At 37.8% G+C, this 19,273-nt stretch overlaps 1 protein-coding gene across 6 annotated transcripts in view; it reads right to left on the bottom strand.

Moving 5' to 3' along the window:
- Positions 1 to 19,273, bottom strand: part of KIAA0825 (KIAA0825 ortholog) — a 245,049-nt gene that overhangs the window by 205,685 nt on the left and 20,091 nt on the right. For all 6 annotated transcript variants that reach the window (XM_051789274.1, XM_051789275.1, XM_051789278.1 and 3 more), the window contains exon 2: positions 5,457 to 5,596. In XM_051789274.1, the coding sequence (XP_051645234.1) occupies positions 5,457 to 5,596 (140 nt within the window). The remainder of the gene's footprint in view (positions 1 to 5,456; positions 5,597 to 19,273) is intronic.

Raw genomic sequence — 19,273 nt, 5'->3', positions numbered from 1 at the left:
GCTCCCGGACAAGATGGTTTAAGGTCTTAGTGTGGGCCTTCAGTCGCCTTAGGTTGAAAAGGCTTCCATTAGTACAGTATCGAATGTAGATACCGTCCTGATCATCGAGGTCTGCCGTGGCCCTTTGGAGCATCATGCTGAAAAAGATTGTGAATAGGGTTGGAGCGAGAACACAGCCTTGTTTCACACCATTGGTTATTAGAAAGGGCTCAGAAAGTGTATCGCCGTATCTGACTTGGCCGTGCTGATCCTCATGAAGTGAGATGATCATTTTGAGGAACTTGGGGGGACAACTTAAACATTCCAAAATCTGCCACAGACCTTTTCTGCTCAAAGTATCAAAAGCTTTGGTGAAATCAACAAAGGTTACTTAGAAGCCTTTGTTCTGTTCCCTACACTTCTCTTGCAGTTGTCTGAGAACAAATACCATGTCTGTGGTGCTCCTGTTGGCTCTGAAACCACATTGGCTTTCAGGTAGAAGTTCTTCTGCTATAGTGGGTATTAGTCTGTTCAAAAGTATTCTTGCCAGAATTTTGCCAGCAATGGAGAGCAGAGTAATACCACGGTAATTTGAACAGTCTGATTTATCTCCTTTCTTCTTACACAAAGTGATGATGACTGCATCACGAAGGCCTGATGGTAGTTCACCTACTTCCCAACAGCGCACCACAAACTCGTGAAATTTAGCAAGAAGTGCTTGGCCCTCATGTTTCCAAATTTCAGGTGGAATTCCATCAACCCCAGCTGCCTTGCCAGTTTTCACCTGCTATATGGCCTTGAGAGTTTCTCCCATAGTAAAGGCAATATCCAATTCATTCTTCAGCAGTTGTTGTGAGATGGACTGAATTGCTGAGCCTTGAACTACACGGTTAGTACTGAAAAGAGTCTGAAAGTGTTCAGACCATCAATTCAGAATGGAGATTTTATCTGTCAGAAGCATTTTACTATCTGCACTGAGTAGAGGCCTCTGGACCTGATATGTAGGCCCGTATGCTGTTTTCAAGGCCTCATAGAATCCTCTGTAATCACCCGTATCTGCACATAATTGAATTTTTCCTGCTAGATTGATCCACCACTTGTTCTGTATGTCACTAAGTTTCTATTGGAGCTTGCTGCATGCAAGATGAAAGGCTGCTTTTCTTACATGACAAGATGGCTGAGCAAGGTGTGCTTGGTGAGCAGTTCTCTTCTTTACAACAATTCCTGGATCTCTTGATTGTTTTCATCAAACCAGTCCTTGTTCTTCTTGAAGGAGAACCCTAAGGATTCTTCAGAGGACCGCAGGATGCTATTTTTAATAGGTTGCCAAAGTGTTTCAGGAGAGGGATCTATGGAATGATCTTTGAGCCTAGTTTGAAGGTTTGCCTCTAATCTATCTCTCACTGTAGCTGTTTGAAACCATTAACTTGGAGTCTCCTCCTTGGAATACCGCCCCTTTTAGGTTTGAACTTAAAGTGGAAGTTAAGTTTACAGCACGAACATCTCTCTGTCACACCAAGACATAATCAATGAGGTGCCAATGCTTGGATCAAGGATGCATCCAGGTTGTCTTCAGACTATTTTTCTGCTGAAAGATAGCGTTGGTGATGGTGAGCTGTTGCTCTGCACAAAACTCTAGTAGAAGGTGACCATTATCACTGCAGTTTCCAACACCTAATACTCCTTTCCAGGCTTCAAATTTCTTTCCTACTCTGGCATTGAAATCACCAAGGATAATGATCTTATCATCTGCAGGAACCTTTTGGGTAAGGCGGTGCAGGACAGTGTAAAATTTATCTTTTTTGGCAGGGTCAGCTTGGAGAGTTGGGGCATATATACTAAAGAGGACAATGTGTTGTTTGCTGTGTAGTGGAAGGTGCAGGGACATAATGTGATCAGAATGACCTGTCGGCAGAATTTCAAGTTTAGGGACAACAGAGTTTTTAATCGTGAAGGCAACTCCTGAGAGATGCCTTTCGGTTCTGGGTTTACCTGACCAATAATAGAGTGTGTAACCGGCACTGTGTTCTCTGAGGCTGCCTTCTTCATGGAGAAAAACTTCACTGAGAGCAGCAATGCCGATATTGAGACATGACAGTTTGTGGGCAATTATGGCAGAACGACACTCAGAACGACCACTATCCACAGTATCAAGCATGGTTCTGATGTTCCAGCATGTGACTGTCAGTTTAGGTACATCTTTGGAGGCAGGTGTATGCCTTTGTTTCTTAGACTTTGTTTGACCGCATCAGAAGATGCCCATTGGCCGCAGCTAACCAACTGGGTGAAGGGTGGAGATGAGCTTTGGTTAGGTCATCTTTTCTAGGCCCCTCTCCGTGTGGAGCAAACAGTGCCCTCCTTGAAAAAGGCTGCTTGGTCATTCAGGATGCTGCCCAAAGAGACTGTCATCTCTGGGGTCAGTCTCAGGCGACCAATGTCCCGAACCTCCTGCATGCAGGGTTGGGTCTGCAGCTTCCAGTGCACCTTTCACCTGCCGTTTAGTCCCTCACCCATCGCTACAGGGCTTTACAAATGTGGACATATTCTTCGAGCCTGCGCAATGGATTTTTTAGGTGAGACGCAGCATGAGCAGAACTGGACCTACCCTTTACTCCTAAGGTTCATCTGCCAGGGCCTAGTGAGCTTGGATGGTGACAGCAAGGTCCTCAGGATGTAGGTTTAATTAGAGTATCCTTCTCTTGGATGGATGGCCTTACAGGGCCAAGCGAGCTCTGTCTGCCCGGGTTTGGAATTAGAGTTGTCCTTCTCCTAGGATGACTGCCAGAAGGCTAGCGAGCCCATCCTGCCCATGGACATATTTTACTACAGGTCTCTCTCGCACTGCCCACTCACAACCCTCCAAGCAGGACTGCTCTGTCCACCCTCCCGCCTGTCTGGGGACCCCATGGCCCATCGGACCCCCTGCCCCTCCCGCAAATTGCACTGGCAAACCTCTGTGCACTCTGAAGTTCCTCCTCTCCTGTCCTCCGGGGCTGCAGCCCCCATGGCCGCCAGGAGAAGCCCCCTCGGCATGGTGGGGCCAGCTGGGGTGAAAGCCCCTCAGCGTGGCCAGGGCCGGCCGGGGAGAAAACTGTTATATAATAGTGAATGAATGAACCACTTACTACCTTCAAATTTACCAATAAAACAATTTCACACAGACAGCCTTTGTTTTGTTACAGCACCGAATAGAATTGGTATAATAGAAAAATATGGAAGGAAATTCAACTGCTGAAAAGCATATCTGATTTGCCATGTCACACAATTTAATAAAATCTATTCAGTAGGAAGGCAATAAATGACCATTCAAGTGATTTACAAACTTTTGCCTCACAATTTTTTACACAATGTTTCATTTTTAAAAATATATATATACTATATACAATTGCGTTCATTCCTGGTGGTCTAATAAAAGCATAAATCTATCTGATGAAAAATGGATTGTATTTCAACTGTATCACCACAGCACAAAGTTCTGCTCTTATCATACCACTCACAAAGATCAATGATAACTTGAAAATTATTTAATTCCATTATATCTCTAAGATATTTGCAATAAAAGGGCTCTTTTTAATTTAAAAGTTACATCTGCTGCTGTCACCATCTCCTTTTAAACTCTTCTCCATTTCTGAAACTGACATATTAGAGAAGCAAAATATCGGCTGGTAACTACAGAGCTACTTTTTGGTTTTCCTTGTGAAAATTAGATTGAAAACTAGTTTAAGTGTCAATTCAGCAAAAATACAAAACTTTTCCTGGCAATCCAGTTTCATGCTCTCCTTTGATAAAATATTTTTAGGATCTTACAAAACTTACAATGAAAGGTCCTTCTAATTTGTAGGACTAGGTACAAGTCACAATCAGCCTTCTTCAGAACAGTTCCACTGTGATGACATTAATGTAAAATGTAACACAAAACGGTGACATAAAGTACCACTAAAAGGAATGGACAGCTGGCTTGCTTTCCCACAGCTAAAAGCTTTCTCCACAAGCAGCATACATTTTACACACACTGAAACCAAAAACAGTAGTAAAGCATTAATTCTAAACATTCATCTTGATAATAATCTTCCTAACTCTAAGGCTGTCTCTGCATAATGACAACAAAATCACTTTTATTTGGTACTTGAAGAGGTGACAACGGTTCTGCAAAAAATGCTGTTTCTGTTTTTTCCAGATACATAAGACCATAGACACTCAAAACTTAATTACCTGTGTAATTAACTGCGTTATGACATCAACTAAACTCTGTGTAAGTATCTACGTTTCACTCATGTCAACTGCTGAAAAACTGTAACATGAAATTGTACTATGCAGTGGTCCTCAACAGCACACTTCCCAGATCTTCAATATCATTATTACCCTGGGATTATTAATACTGTAAATACTTTAGTAAACACTAAGTTTTTAAATGAAAATATGAGATGAGATATAAATAACCCCCTCCCCCTGGAAAATCTCTCAGCCTGGCATAACCAATATAACAATAACTCAGAGATGATCTAAGTCAGTTTTCAGCAAGATAAGGCAATGGTTTACTTCCATTCTTCAGAAAGCTGCTTGGGAACAGCAAAGACCTCCTCTCACAAATGTGAGCGACATTAAAATTATACGATCTTAAAACAGATGTCATGAAGGGAGTTCTTTGAAATCATAAAACTATGTAAGATGCACGGTTATCCAAGGGCAAGGATTTTCAAAATTCAGTATTAAATTATGTCATGTTTTATCTCTGAATGTACACTTATTTTTTTTAATGGACAATAAGTCTATTTACTTAAGAGCATCTTTCACAATCAAAGTATTAAAAAGGTACTAAAGAATTAAGCCACAAATAAGGCACAGAACCTTGAGCTAATTATTTTGTAGTCATGCAAAAAAATCTGCATCACAAATGAATTCTTTCAGAAGTCCACTGTTTCTATAACATTGATTATTGGAAATCAGTATGTTACAAAGAAGTGGGCAAAGAAATATATTTCAAATTCTACTTAGAAAACTTTCTATTGCAGCACAAGAATTTTACCTGAAATAGGTAATACAACAGATTGCATAAGAAATTCTACATATATTAACTTACTTCCTTGTTCTACTTCCATTACAAATGCTTAAAGAACATACCGAGTTCAAATGTTGCTTTTTGTCAAATTCTGTAGTTCTTTTATAGAATAAAAATTCCATCTAATAGTTGTAGGAAACACAACTGTCATGTGAATTCACATTTTCTTCCTTCACTATCACACCTACTGCAATAAAACCTAAGATTAAGATGATTCAGCTGTTAAAAGTACCATAAAGAGAAAGACTATAGCACAATAATTATATGGCATTAAAAATCTGTTAAATGCTCAGGTGGTTTAGATAAAATTACTGTTGAAATATTTATCAGAATTTTAATCTACAACTAGAAAAGGTAAGCCACATTTCTTTGTAATGACTTTCATTAATATTTTGGATACAAATAAAATACTCTTTACCTGGAAGAGTTGTTCTTTATTTTCTCATCAACATCACTCAGGATTTGTTGAAATTCCAATTCTCCAGGAAGGACATTTAACAAACAGTCTAAATTGGAAGAATCAAGTGAATACTCTCCTCCCCATTCCATTTTTAGAATCTGTAAAACAGATACAGCAAAATGGTTAAATAATGAAAAAAGGTAGACTAGAAGTACCAAAATGTACAACATTTTGTTCCCTAGAAGTATTAGATTAACAAGGGAATCATTTATGTATGGAATTATAAAATTAGTGTTGAATAGTACACCTTATGCATGCTTCTGAGTAGAGTGCAACAGAGGGAAACCAGTAAAATAAATGCTGAGATAAATTTCATAGTATCTTGCATTTCTTCAGTTTAAAGAAATCAGTTCTTTTACCTTAATCACAGTAGTAGCTTTCTTAATTTTTTTTGATTTAGACAAGTAATTCTCACTATTATAAATGGAAACTAAAAATACATACATTAGAGGGTAAAATTATTTTCTGTGTACTTATAATTTCCGTCCATAACTACTTTCTGGAAGTTCTGCACATCATCACTAATATTTAAAACAAAAAAATCCAGAGTAAAACATATAATGTATCATAAACCCAGTGTCATCTTGCTTTGTACTCATTTTACTCAACAACTGTGTCGCTAAAACACAGGTTAAATCCACTGGCCTATTCAAACTAATACACTAAATCCCATGAGTCTTTATAACAGAAGCAAAGCATTAGTGGAGTTATTTTTACCTGTTTTAGGTCGTTCTTACAACCAGTGATGACTTATTACCAAAACTAAAGAAACAAATTACATAAAAAGTGGAAACTTATTAGTCAGTATATCTAATGTCTACTATTTAGTATTTAATAATACTATTCATACTGCAGCAACTATATGTGGAACAAACATAATATTCAGATGCACACAATGTTTGGGCAACAAAATAAAATTAGTAAATCCATTATTTTTCTTGTAAGCAATATTTTTCTATAAAGTAACTACAGTGTTCATTGGTAATTTATCAAGAGGTACTACTAGAAAAACAGATTGAAGTTTTTTGATAGCTTTTGGTCATATAGGAGTGTAGACCTACAAGTAGCAGAACTGCACATTTCTGATTTTGCTCTTCCAAAACAAACATGAAGGTCCTTTAAAGTCTAAGATCTCGCACTTCTCAATTAACAGCACAACACTATGAAATATTTCATGGAAATACTGTTTTCTTAAATTATTAGAAGCTACAGAATACCCCTTTGCAAATAACAATTCAAAGACTTTTGACATTTTGGGACATAGCTGAAACTCAGTCATCTTACTGCTGAAAAAGCTTGGATGTAAACCAAATACATCTTACAAAATATCAAGGAAAGATCAGCCTTTGAATATAAGACTTAACAGATGTTACTGCAATAAAAGACATCATAATTAAAAGTAGAAGTTAAATGGAAAACATTTAACAGTGCTTTACAGAACTGAGATAAAAGGAATACTGAAAATAAAGCTCTTTCTTCATGTATGATACTACTTATTATAGATGTGGTAACACATCCCTCTTCTCTTCAGAAGGATCTCGAGAGTTTCTACAGAATGTGATACTAACTCCATTCAATACCTATAGCTCAAATCCGTCCTTTATTTGACTATTCTTGCAGAACAATATGACTGGTGTAAAAGGAACTGTATAACAGATATATGTTAATGCAAAAATAGTAACAGATTAGAACAATTTAGAGTTTTCATAAAATAGCTGCACAATCAAAATTGTGTATTTATATTTATTCCTAGCTCTTCTCCTTAAAGGATAGCCAAAAGAAGTTTGTGTTCCTCAGAAAAATATCAGTATAGTTTACTGTCTGAAAAATTCACCATACGAAAAAAATCATTTTGTAAACATGACAGCCTTGTTTTCATGCATGCATTCCTGCAAGACTTCTATGTCATACTTCTTTGGTTCACTTGTCAAAATAGAGCAATTATTTCTTTCAGTCTTGGTTTATGGAAAAAAAGCAACATTTGATTATTCAGTCTTTAAATACTGTTTTAGATGGTTAATATTAATTTCTTCTTAAGAAATCTAAGAATTTATCTAATACAAGACTTTCTCTAGTCATAGGAAGAAGTAAAATATAAAAATGTTTCAGAAGAAAAAAAGAACATCAAGATAAAAATTAGCACAATTGATCAGAAATTTTGCTGTTACTTAGCAGAACCAGTGTCAGGGCCTTCAGTACACTAATAGAGTTTAACTGTCTGATGACCTGGACTCTAAGCAGAACTAGGCTACCACTCTGGTGCCTGCCCCACTTGCCTCCCTTGGAGGTAGCAGGATGGGCATCAGCAAGGTCTCTTCCCTGCCATTTGGCTTTTCCCTCTTCACTCCCAGTGCTCGAAAGAGCAGTCAGTCATTGCTGCTCTCTGACAGTATGACACAGCCCTCCTCTGATGGCAAAAAAGCCAGTGTTCGTTAAGAAAGAATTCCACTTCTTAGAATTTTTATTATTGGGAATAATATGGGAAAAGAACTCTGTTCTGAAACTCCAAATTCTGTCAAAGTATTTAAGATGCTAATAACCCATTTTTTTCTATAAAGAAGATTAAACCCTTGTTATTAAGCTGCATAAAAAGTATCATTCTGTCATATTTCTGTTTACTATTACAGTGAAATATTGTATATTTTGAGACAAATGGTCCTAGAGAACCTGATTCCGGTGCAAATCTCTAAGTCCCCATCTTAATAGGCCCAGTTCTTTTCAAAACATATTAGGAGTACCATTCGTCAACATGAAAGTGATGTAGCTGCCAATTTCTTCGGTAGCTACTCAAGAAATTTAACCTATGTACAATTTAGTTTAAAATGAAATATTTTTCAGGTCTCTTATTTTAACCCATGGTATCACTGTAACAATTTTCCACTTCTAGTAAGTGTAATGTTAAGAAACGATTTTTACCAAAAAACATTAGGCCTATTAGAAAAAATATTATGGAACAGCCAAGTTGATACAACAGATACTTCTTGCTTTTCCAATTCATATAATGTTTACAACTGAAGAGCGATTTTGCGTGTGTGTATGTTTTCTTTTTCAATGTCAATCAAAAGGAAGAAATGTACTCACAGAAGTCCTATATAAAATTATACTTAGTTCCAATTGGATATTTCTTCTTTCTGATAAAACAATTCACCTTCCAGTACAAACATACATGGGAAACTCCATGGGATTTCTAAGATTACTTTGTAATGTTTATATTTACTATAATAAGCATTTGTTCTCAGACCTACAGTTTGTAAAAGCAGTGTGTACCTAACTCTTGAATAGATTTTTTTATGAGCACTTTTGTTGAATATGCACATCTACACTATATCTCTATGTACGTATAAATCACGATGTTTAATTATAGATTCATAGACGTAGTGTAGAAATGCAGCTAATAGACATATCCCACTTTTTGACACACATGTTATTTTTTTTAAATACAAGCTATGAGTCCTTCCTTAGACTGGGTAAACATTAATAGGTCATATTTATAACATACAAACTCATTCCAGCATTCTTAGAATCATTGCGTTGACAGAGTCAGTTATTGGTAAATACCCATCACTGGTACTCCTTTATTTCCCTATTTATTTGCACTTCAGTCAGTTAAGATTCTTGCTATGACTTCAGTGAGTTTCAGATATGACAGGACAGCATCACTCACAGAGAATGTCAGGCAAATTTTGTATTATAGTTGCACAGAACACCTCGCGGGGCAAAAAAAAAAATCCAAATACAGTTTTAAACTTCAGTCTACCTGGAGTTTTCTCTGAATCAATTGCTTAGCTCTAGAGGAAAATTAATCAGCTGGGCTGTTGGGCCCTTTGAAAAAAATCATAGTACTTATGTGTTTAAGAAAATCATAGCAGAGCTAAAGCAGAAAGTGTAAAGTTAGATATGGTTTCTCATAATGATTGATAGCACTTTGGTAAGCTTAAAACTAAACGTTAGACTTTCATGTGTTTCCAAATGCCCTGTATACATTTATGCAAATGCTAAGTAAAATATGAAGTGTTAGGCAGTATAACATTTCATATGATGCAGATCTGAAGAGACCTGTCTTTTTGAGCACTATAGTACCTACTTGAATAAAATACACAGTAAGTTTTCAGAAAAAAACAAACAAACAAACAAACAAAAGAAACCATTAATGTTTCAATAAAATCCAAAGGTAGACTTTTGAACCCACATTACTGTGTATGGAACAATCTGAAGAAATTATCTAATCCTAAACAGAATCTACTTCTTACGCACTGGCAGATATGTAACAGAACCCACAACCTGTGGCATGTAACATTAAGTAAACAAGACTCTTCAGTGGATTAAAAACTAGCAGATTGATATTTTTGTTCAAATCACTGATTTCTAAATGAGGATTTGTAAAAACTAATCTCATTATTTTACAACTTCACAATTCAGTCTTTCTAGATTTAAAGAACTCATGACCTATTATTAATTTCAGTTAATGCCAATGTACTATTTTAATTCTTGTATGAGACCCTTATTTTCAAATACTTCAAATATTACCTTAAGCATTTTTCTAGATAACTTTTAAATAACCATTTTAATTTTTAAGTTAAACAGTAACTTGCACATATAAAACATTTAGAAACTATAACCTAACACATTTCTTAATTTACCAACATTTTTTCCATATATAATATTCCACACTTCAGCACAAAATGCTTTGACTAGGTACAATCAAAGCACCATGGCTATCAAATTTTCTGGATTATGTTACAGCCAATCTAAATATTTGAGAATATCCTCTAACATTATACAAGTTTTACCTCTAGAGCTCCCATTCCATCCATATGCAGGACAATAAAAGAAAATTGTTGCCACTAGGCACTATTTTAAAAAAAGGATGTCAATGTATCCACAATTTGAAAACAGGGATATGTCAAACTGCAGTACCATAAGTACAGAAAATTAGCCAAATCACTGAAGCTTTTTTCTGATACTACTTCTTATCTTACAGAATATATCTCTTTATTGCCCTAGCAAAGCTAAAAGGGGATAAGAGAATTGGTAAGATTTTTCATAACTCAGCTTACACTTTAAAACCATCACCTTAACAATCATTTCCTTTATCTATCTTTAGTTGCATAACTGTTTCCAGCTGCTTTACAGCACAGAAGATGTCATCTGTAATCACACAGCAGGCAGCAGCAGTGATGGCAGTGGCCTGAGATACTACTACTCAATCTGAAATTCCTACTGTTTTGAACGTATAAGTGGGCTGAATATTTAAATTTTTTTGAAAACCATGTAGAGCTTACACAAGAAAGCCATTTAAAAACTATAATTTCTTGAGCTCTACTCTGACACAGTAAAAGCTTTTCGCCCAATTTTCTGTGGTAAAAATCCTTTAAAATTGTATTACTGTTTAAAATAAAGACTTGTAAAAGAAAAGGAAGAAATTAAAAATTCTTTCTATAAAAGAACATAATCCATATTTGTTTCTTTTAATGTGTATTCAAGATCTCTATTTAAATTTTCCAAGTTACCTTTCACCTACTTCCCACACTTTGCTGAAGCACACACAGCATTTAAAAAAAGAATATCATATTCTTCCAGTAAAAAAAGACATTTAGTGCGTACAAAAAAACCCCCAAAACCAAAACAGTCTTCATGATGGTTTTACTTACTAAATATTTTGAATGCCACAAAGAACTTTGAAACAAGTTTTAATAAAATCATCTTGCGTTGTTCCCCCTGCAGACTTTCCACATTTGCTGTTGTCATAAACTTACATTTAAATGTTACTTTTATAGTCATCAATTATTATCCACCATACACTTAAGATACGTTCTTTATATTTTTCAAAGAGAGATTCTAAGTATCTCTATTTAATTTGTAACCCTATTGAAAATAGTTTTCCTCCCAAATTCTGACATTATAACAGTCACCAATAAGAGAGTGGGAATTAAATATAACTGAAGAAACACAGTCCTCACTGTGGATGAAAGAGAAAGTTGTGCCTTCCATCTAAAGCTGTAATATGAGAATGCAGTGCTCTAAGGCAGCTATAGCAGTCATTGAATCATAATATTGTCAAAAGCCTTGAAAAAGGACTGTGAAAATGCACGTTTTTGACAAATAACATATACTACTATTTTTAATATCTATGGGTTTTTCAAACTACGCAGCTTAGTCCTGTTTTCTAGGCATTTCTAGGCACAAGAATTTAAAACTAAAATCATGTGTTCTGCCTATTGTCTCTCCCTAGTTCTTTGAGCCACAGAAAGCGAAATGTTGAGAATAGAAAGCAAAGGAATCAGCACTGCTTTTTTGGATTTGCTGGTACTTGGGACTGGTAAGAGATGTTCAAAGACAAGAGGAGAATTCTCATTTATATAAACTTAATCAAACACCATTGGCCAAAGGCAGTGACTTCAAAAGAGGAGCACGCCATCTGGACTTGCAATGAAACTCCTGAGTAGTTATGGCAGAAGAAAGGAACAAAGGATAATGTGATTTCATAACCTTAAGTAAAGAAGAAATGGCCATTTTCTGAGTAGCTCTTTAGTGAAATGGTCCCGTATCATCTTTGTCTCAGTTGGTTATCCTGCAGCAGGAATTCTAAAGTAATCCCAACATCCAAGATTCAACATTTATAAGTAAACCACTCTCAGACAAGAAGTCCACAAACATTCGGAATCCATCCACTAAATCTAGTGGCTCTCCTTATCTCCTTATTACTCGTACAGTTACTGAACACATAAATCTGACAACTGTCTGTATACAAGTGCAAGTTTTTTTTTCCTTTTCTGGTTTTCCAGACTCAAGATGCCTCTTCTCAAAATTTTTTTTTGTGCCTGGAGTTCTATTATATTTAACAAGTTTTTTTAAGAAAAGGATAAACCTGGTGCAATTATGTCTTCTTTAGGTATGGTTTAAGGCCTTACCAAAAAAAATTCATTAATCAACTTTTCTGCCATTGCCATACACAAACACAGGACAGAATTAGTCTGGCATTGTCCCCAGTTAAGACTACATCAATCAATATAATTGTTAAATGAGTATGTTTTATGAATGATGGATGTTTTAGAAATACTTTTCAATTACAACAATAATTACCAATCAGTAGACTAAAGTAATCACTAAAGCACAGAAAAGAGATTCTTAGAAGCCTAATTAAAATATCTACTGTATGTTTTCTTAGAATCTTCTTAGCCAAGAAAATATAAAATATATATAAAATATAAAAGAATAATTTCAAAATAGACTATAGTATCTAATTTATTTTCAACTGCTTTAGATGAGGATCATATGTATTGAGACAAATTTGCATACTGGTATGGGAAAATGTGTGAGAACAACAATTACTTTCCCCAGAAAGACTGCATGGTATTGTGGTTTTTTTCTGGAAGAACAGGAACATAAGGTATGTATGGTGCATCCTCTGCAGAGTTGCCTTTTTAATTGTGGCAATAAGAAATGTTATTTAGGCATAATATTTGAGCTTTCTCACTTTGTGTCACTTTAGAAACTCAGAAAGAAGAGGCAAATCCTTCACAGAACTATGCTCGAAAAAGCAGCTGCTACAGAACTCCTGTCTTGCTTGACATTAATGTCTAAAACTGCACAGATTTATAAAAACTGTACTGAAAGAACTTATCTTTTAACACACTGGTAAAGAACCAAAAGTATATAATTTTCAACTAAAAACCTTACAAATCCATACTAGCTACTTCTATACCAGACCATAAAAGCCTTTTCTTTTCTTGTTTATTGGAAAAATTCTCCATCCTGAGACAATACTCTTTAATGACTATGGTATTTAAAAAAGAGAAATATCAAGACCTTTAAGGTCTTGTAGCTCAGTATATCAGACACAGAGTCGTTAGAATTTGAACAGGAAATAGCCTTCCAATGAAACCATTATATTTAAAAAGAAATACAAAAAAGGTCTGTGACCACAGCTTTTAAAAGGTAGGCTGTATCAGTCCCTTCATTGCCACACATTCTATTTTCTTTCATTACTACTCAATTTAAAGCTGAGAGCTTTAAAGATGTCCACTATAAAAAAATTAAATACAAAAGCCCTCCACAGAGATGTCTCTTAAGTTGTTCCACGTTTATAGTCACAGTCCTAAAAGCTTATTTAGTACTATAAATGTAATAGATTTGGGTTTTTTCCCCAAATACTATTATTATATTATAACTAAATGCTACATAGGGTCATATGAAACATTTCATTGGTAATTGTAAATGTCCATTAAAGATAATTCTTTTTTTCATTGTTCATTTCTTAAATGAAATGTTTAATTTTTTTTTTGCTGGCATAAATCACCTTATAAAGTTTCATGCAATATTACCTATTGCCCAATACATCCCTTAGACTCTAAAGCACAATGCAGTCATATAATGCTGTTTCTTCAGTTCTTCACCTTCAAAAGCACTGTTAAGCTTCTTTTTCTCTCTCCTTGAAAAAAACCCACCCCATAAGTAAAATTATAATACTGAATGCTTTTACCATGTTGTCATGGTTTAGGAATGGTGTTCCCAATCTAGTGTTTCCACTGAAACCACTCTAAATCATGAAACACAGGATCACTCCCATCTCCCCCTGTAGCAGGATGGAGAGGAGAATTGGAGGTACAAAAGGTAGAGATTATGGGTTCAGATAAGAAAAATTTACTGGAAACAGCAATGAGATAAGAAAAATGAATGGTAACAGGAACAACAGTAATAAAAGGGTGTGCAAGAAAGGTGAACAATTCACTCATGAGAAAGCTCACCACACGAGAACTTGCAATATGTGAACCACCACTGCACTACACCTGACCAGAAGAATCCCTTTGCTCCACCCCTGGCATTGAGGTGAGGTGGTATAGGACAATATCTAGGCCTTAGCCAGACCCCTCCCAGCTACTGTAAAAAATTAATCCTGTCCCAGCCAGAACAAGGACACAGCTGTACAGTTTTCTGATTTATTTCTGTAATTTTCTTTTTTTTCCCCTTTTAGTTAACAAAATTCTTAAAGCCTAGTTAAAAATCATAGCATAAAGGCTACCTTTTGTCATCTTCAATTATATTAAATGCATTTGGGTATGTTTCATCTAGAAGTTTGCATATCAAATTATTTTAACTATTCACATTTTTTCTACCACTTTTTTTCTTGAGTTTTCACTTTTTCCAGAAAAGTGAGGCACTGAGAGTAATTCTTCACATAAGGGATTTTCTTCTTCGCAACTCTTATATTACATAAGAAATAGTTCACTTCTATAAAAAAAAATCACTGTAATAAAAACTTAGCAAATAAACATTTTGTACATGTTTATTAACTTCTTTTTAAAAAACAAACATTTTAGAAATAAAATGTCGTTGCTTTCTCTCTTCATAACCAAATGCTGCCACACTGACATAAGTATCAATTTTACTAGTTGTTAACACTCCCTAAGGTTACAGAGTCTTTTAAATTATACCATGTTTTTCACTGGCTGTGTTCCTCACATCCAGCTGCCACTCTATTGAATACAGCAGGCTAAATGGGTAAGCAAATCCTCAAATACACAGTTTTCTTGCCTAGCATTTTATTCCCAACTACCCCAAAACATGATTGCCTAGGCTTATGTGTTAGCCAAAGTATAGATAGCATGACAACAGACCATGATTCCTACGGTATAAAAGATAGCAAGTTTTATAGATCATGAGACCTAAGGCCAGATGTTTCTGTGCTGGACTTCCAAATACCAAAAGTTCAATCAGACATAATCTGGGTACAATACTTATTAGGAAAGAAGTAAGAATAAAGAAAAATTAGATAAATTATAACTTTAAAGAACCATTACATAGTTTTTAGGAAGGCAACAGAGTAAACATTAATAGTTTACAAATACACACTTCCTTAAACTTACACACTTACCCTTCCTTAAACTGGGTAAGTTATAGATCCAAAGAAATTAATTTTTGCAGCACTGATTTGGTTTAAATTATTTTATAAAAGCATCAGTGTCATGTCCATGTTCTTGTTCATGTTCTTGTCAGACTATTTCAAACAGATGACTAAAAGAAAACAGAGTGTAAGTTCTTAGCAAACCTGTGGATTTATTAGCTCACAAAACATCCAGATGGTATTTCTACCTTGCAGAGGCTGCTGTATGACTGAATCTCAAGATTTTTCATAGACAATCACATACTTTTATACTCAATCAAAAATAACTGGAGTAATTGTTCAAAAGGAAGACAATGCTATTCCACACGTAACTTATCTTTGATGCAGGCCAAGATGCCATTGGCCTTCTTGGTCACCTACTCATACTGCTGGCTCATGTTCACCCGGCTGTCAACCACCACACCCAGGTCCTCTTCTGCTGGGCTGCCTTCCAGCCACTCTTCCCCCAGCATGTAGCACTGCAATGGGGTTGATGGGATCCAAGTGCAGGAACAAGCACTTTGTCTTATTGAATCTCATACAGCTGACCTTGGCCCAGTGATCTAACCTGTCCAGATGCCTCTACAGAGGTATCTGCTTCCTACATCCAGCAGATCAACACTCTGCCCAATTTAGTGCTGTCTGCAAACTTATGGAGGGTAGACTTGATCCCCTTGTCCACACCATCAATAAAGATATTAAACAGGATTGGGGCCCACAACCGAGCCTTGGGGAATCCTGCTAGCAACCAACATATTTGCTACCACTCTCTGGGCCCAGCCATCCAGCCAGTTTTCAATCCAGTGGAGAGTGCACCTGTCCAAGCGGGGGGCTGCCAGCTTCTCCAGCAGAATGCCACAGGAGGCAGTGTCAAAGGCTTTGCTGAAGTCCAGGTAGACACATCCACAGCCTTTCCCTCATTTACCAGGTAGGTCATAAAAGGCAATCAGCTTGGTCAAGCAGGACCTGCCTTTTCTAAAACCCATACTGGCTGGGCCTGATTCCCTGGTTGTTCTGTATGTGTCACATGATAACACTCAATATAATCTGTTCCATAACCTACCCTGGCACTGAGGTCATGCTGACAGGACTTTATTTCCCCAGTTTCTCCTTCCAACTCTTCTTGTAGACGTGTGTTTTATTGGCCAATCTCCAGTTGTCTGGGGCCTCCCTCCTTAACCAGGACTAATGGTAAATGACAGAGAGTGGCTCAGCAAGCTCTTCTGCCAGCTCCCTCAGGTGAATCCCATCTGGCCCCATAGACTTGTTTTGTCTAAGTGGCACCCCCTGTCACCAACTACCGTCTCCTGAACTGCAGCGGGCCTATTCTGCTCCACATCCTTATCTACCACTTCAACGGACCCACTGCCCTAAGGATAACAGTTTTTTCTGCTGAAGACAGAGGCAAAGAAGGCATTAAGTACCTCAGCCTTTTCCTCATCCTTGGTGACAATGTTTCCTCCCTTGTCCAATAAAGGATGGAGATTTTCCTTGGACTTCCTTCTGTTGTTAATGTATTTATAAAAAGGCTTTTTATTACCTCTCACAGTAGTTGCCAGATTGTGTTCTAGCTGAGCTTTTCCCTCTCCTTCTCTTTACATGACCTAATGACATCCTTGTAGTCTTCCCGAGTTGCCTGCCCCTTCTTCCAAATATCATAAACTCTCTTTCACCCCCCCCAAGTTCCAGCAAAATCTCCCTGTTCGGCCAGGCCAGTCTTCTTCCCCAGTGACTTGGCTTTCAGCACACAGGGATGGCCTGCTCCTGCACCTTTAAGATTACTGTCTTTCCAGCCTTCCTGGATCCCTTTGTTATTAAGGACTGTATCCCGAGGGACTCTCCAAACCAGTGTCCCAAACAGGCCAAAGTCTGCCCTCCAGAAGTTCAAGATAGAGGCTTTGTTGACCCCCTTCCTTACTTCATCAAGAGTCAAAAACTCTATAATTTTGTGATTACTACGCCCAAGATGGCTTCTGACCACCACATCTCTCTTCATAAACAGCAGGTCTAGCAGAGCACTACCCCAAGAGGCTCTTTTACCACTGTGTTATCTTCCACACGCTCCAGGAACCTCCTAGACTGCCTCCTCTCCATGCTGAGTTTCCAGTAGACATCCAGCAGGCTAGAATTTCCCACAAGAACAAGGTCTGGAAGTCATGAAACATCAGACAGCTGCTTATAGAATACTTAATATGCCTGTTCAACCTGGTTGAGTGGTCTGTAGCAGTCCCACCAGAAAGCCTTATTATCCTTCCCCCTGATTCTTACCCATAGGCACTCAATCTTATCATCACTATCCTTGAGCTCTATACAGTCAAATCACTCCTTTAATGTAGAGAGCCCCCTCACTGCCTCTCCTTCCTCACCTGTCCCTTCTGAAGAGCTCCTGACCATCCACTGCACTCCAGTTATGCAGTCATTTCACCATGTTTCTGTGGTGGTCACTATGGCATAGCTTTCCTGCTGCACAGTGGCTTCCAGCTCCTTCTGTCTGTTACCCTTACTGTGTGCATTGGTATAGACGCACTTCAGCTGGGCTATTGATTTCACCCCCAACGCTGGCATACTGCCTCCAGGCTCATGTCTAGTGAGCCCAGTCTTATCCCCTTCCCCCTTCAAACCTAGTTTAAAGCCCTCTCAATCAACCTTGTCAACTCATGGGCTAGAATCCTTTTCCCCCTTCTAGACAGGTCAACACCACCTGTCTCTAGTGAGCTGGGTGCTGTATAAACTGCCCCATGACCAAAAAAGCCAAAATTCTCCTGATGGTACTAGTCTTTAAGCCATGTGTTGATTCAGGTGGGTTCTCCTGTTCCTTTCAACATTTTTCCCTGCTACCAAAAGGATTGAGGAAAACACCACCTGAGCTCCTGTCTCTTCAACCAGTCACCAGTGTCCTAAAGTCCTTTTAATTGTCCTAGGACTTCTCAATCTCTTCCTGCTAACCTGGACAACCCAAAGTGGGTAATAATCAGAGGGCTGAATATGTCCTGGGAGTCTTCCAGTAATATTTCTTACCCAAACCCCAGGGAGGCTGCAAAATTCCCTGTGGGATGGGTCCAGTCAGCACATAGGCCCTCAGTTCCTCTCAAAAGGGAGTCACCTACAACAACTACCCTTCTTTCCTTCTTAACAGGTGTAGTTGTAATGCATCTGGTTGACTGACTTGCTCTGGGCAACCCCCAGGGTAGACCTTCTAGACCTTCACCTTCACTATCATTTGCCCAACTCTCAAGTTTCAGAGCCTCATACCTATTCCATAAGTGCAACTTGAAAGGCAAGTGAGGCTGGGAGCAGATTATCCTGCTGACCTCATTAGGGACCTGCTTCCATTCTCCTCCTTCTGCCTGATAGAGAGAGCATCGGGTTTCCTCTGACTCTTGCCAAGCTTCCACCTGCAGCATTTCTCTCAGGGATGGAAGCATGTGACCCCACCAGCATATTTCTCTCTCACGCTCCCTGATACTCCTCATCCTCTCCACTTCCTCTTCAAGCTCTGCCACTAGGCTGAGCAGATCATCCACCTGGTCACAAACAAGCCAGGCTCAAACACTCCCTGCAGCTGGAGACCTGGACAGCTGCATGCTTCTGAGGTCACCACTCTCCTTCTAGCAACAGCTTTCAACTACGTGGAATCCAGTTTTGGGCCTGCTCTAGCTAGGTAAGCAAAAACCACTAGGGGAGCTTGCCTCAGGAGCTGGGAGGGTGACTGTGCCTTCTTACATGCCCTGCTTACGTGAACTGTCACATGAACTGCTGCGCCTCACCTCGACTGATGGGCACATCCTCATTTGAAGTAACCGTATTTCTCAATACGACATATTCATCGTCTTTTCTCACGAATTCTACTGTTGATCTTGACTAAATGTTTTGTCATTTATTTCTCAGATAT

The sequence above is a fragment of the Manacus candei genome, unplaced genomic scaffold (genome assembly GCF_025592945.1).
Source record: "Manacus candei isolate 608988 ecotype Guabito, Panama unplaced genomic scaffold, ASM2559294v1 h1tg000027l, whole genome shotgun sequence".
NCBI classification, from domain to species: domain Eukaryota; kingdom Metazoa; phylum Chordata; class Aves; order Passeriformes; family Pipridae; genus Manacus; species Manacus candei.
This window is presented reverse-complemented; position numbering and strand designations above follow the sequence as displayed.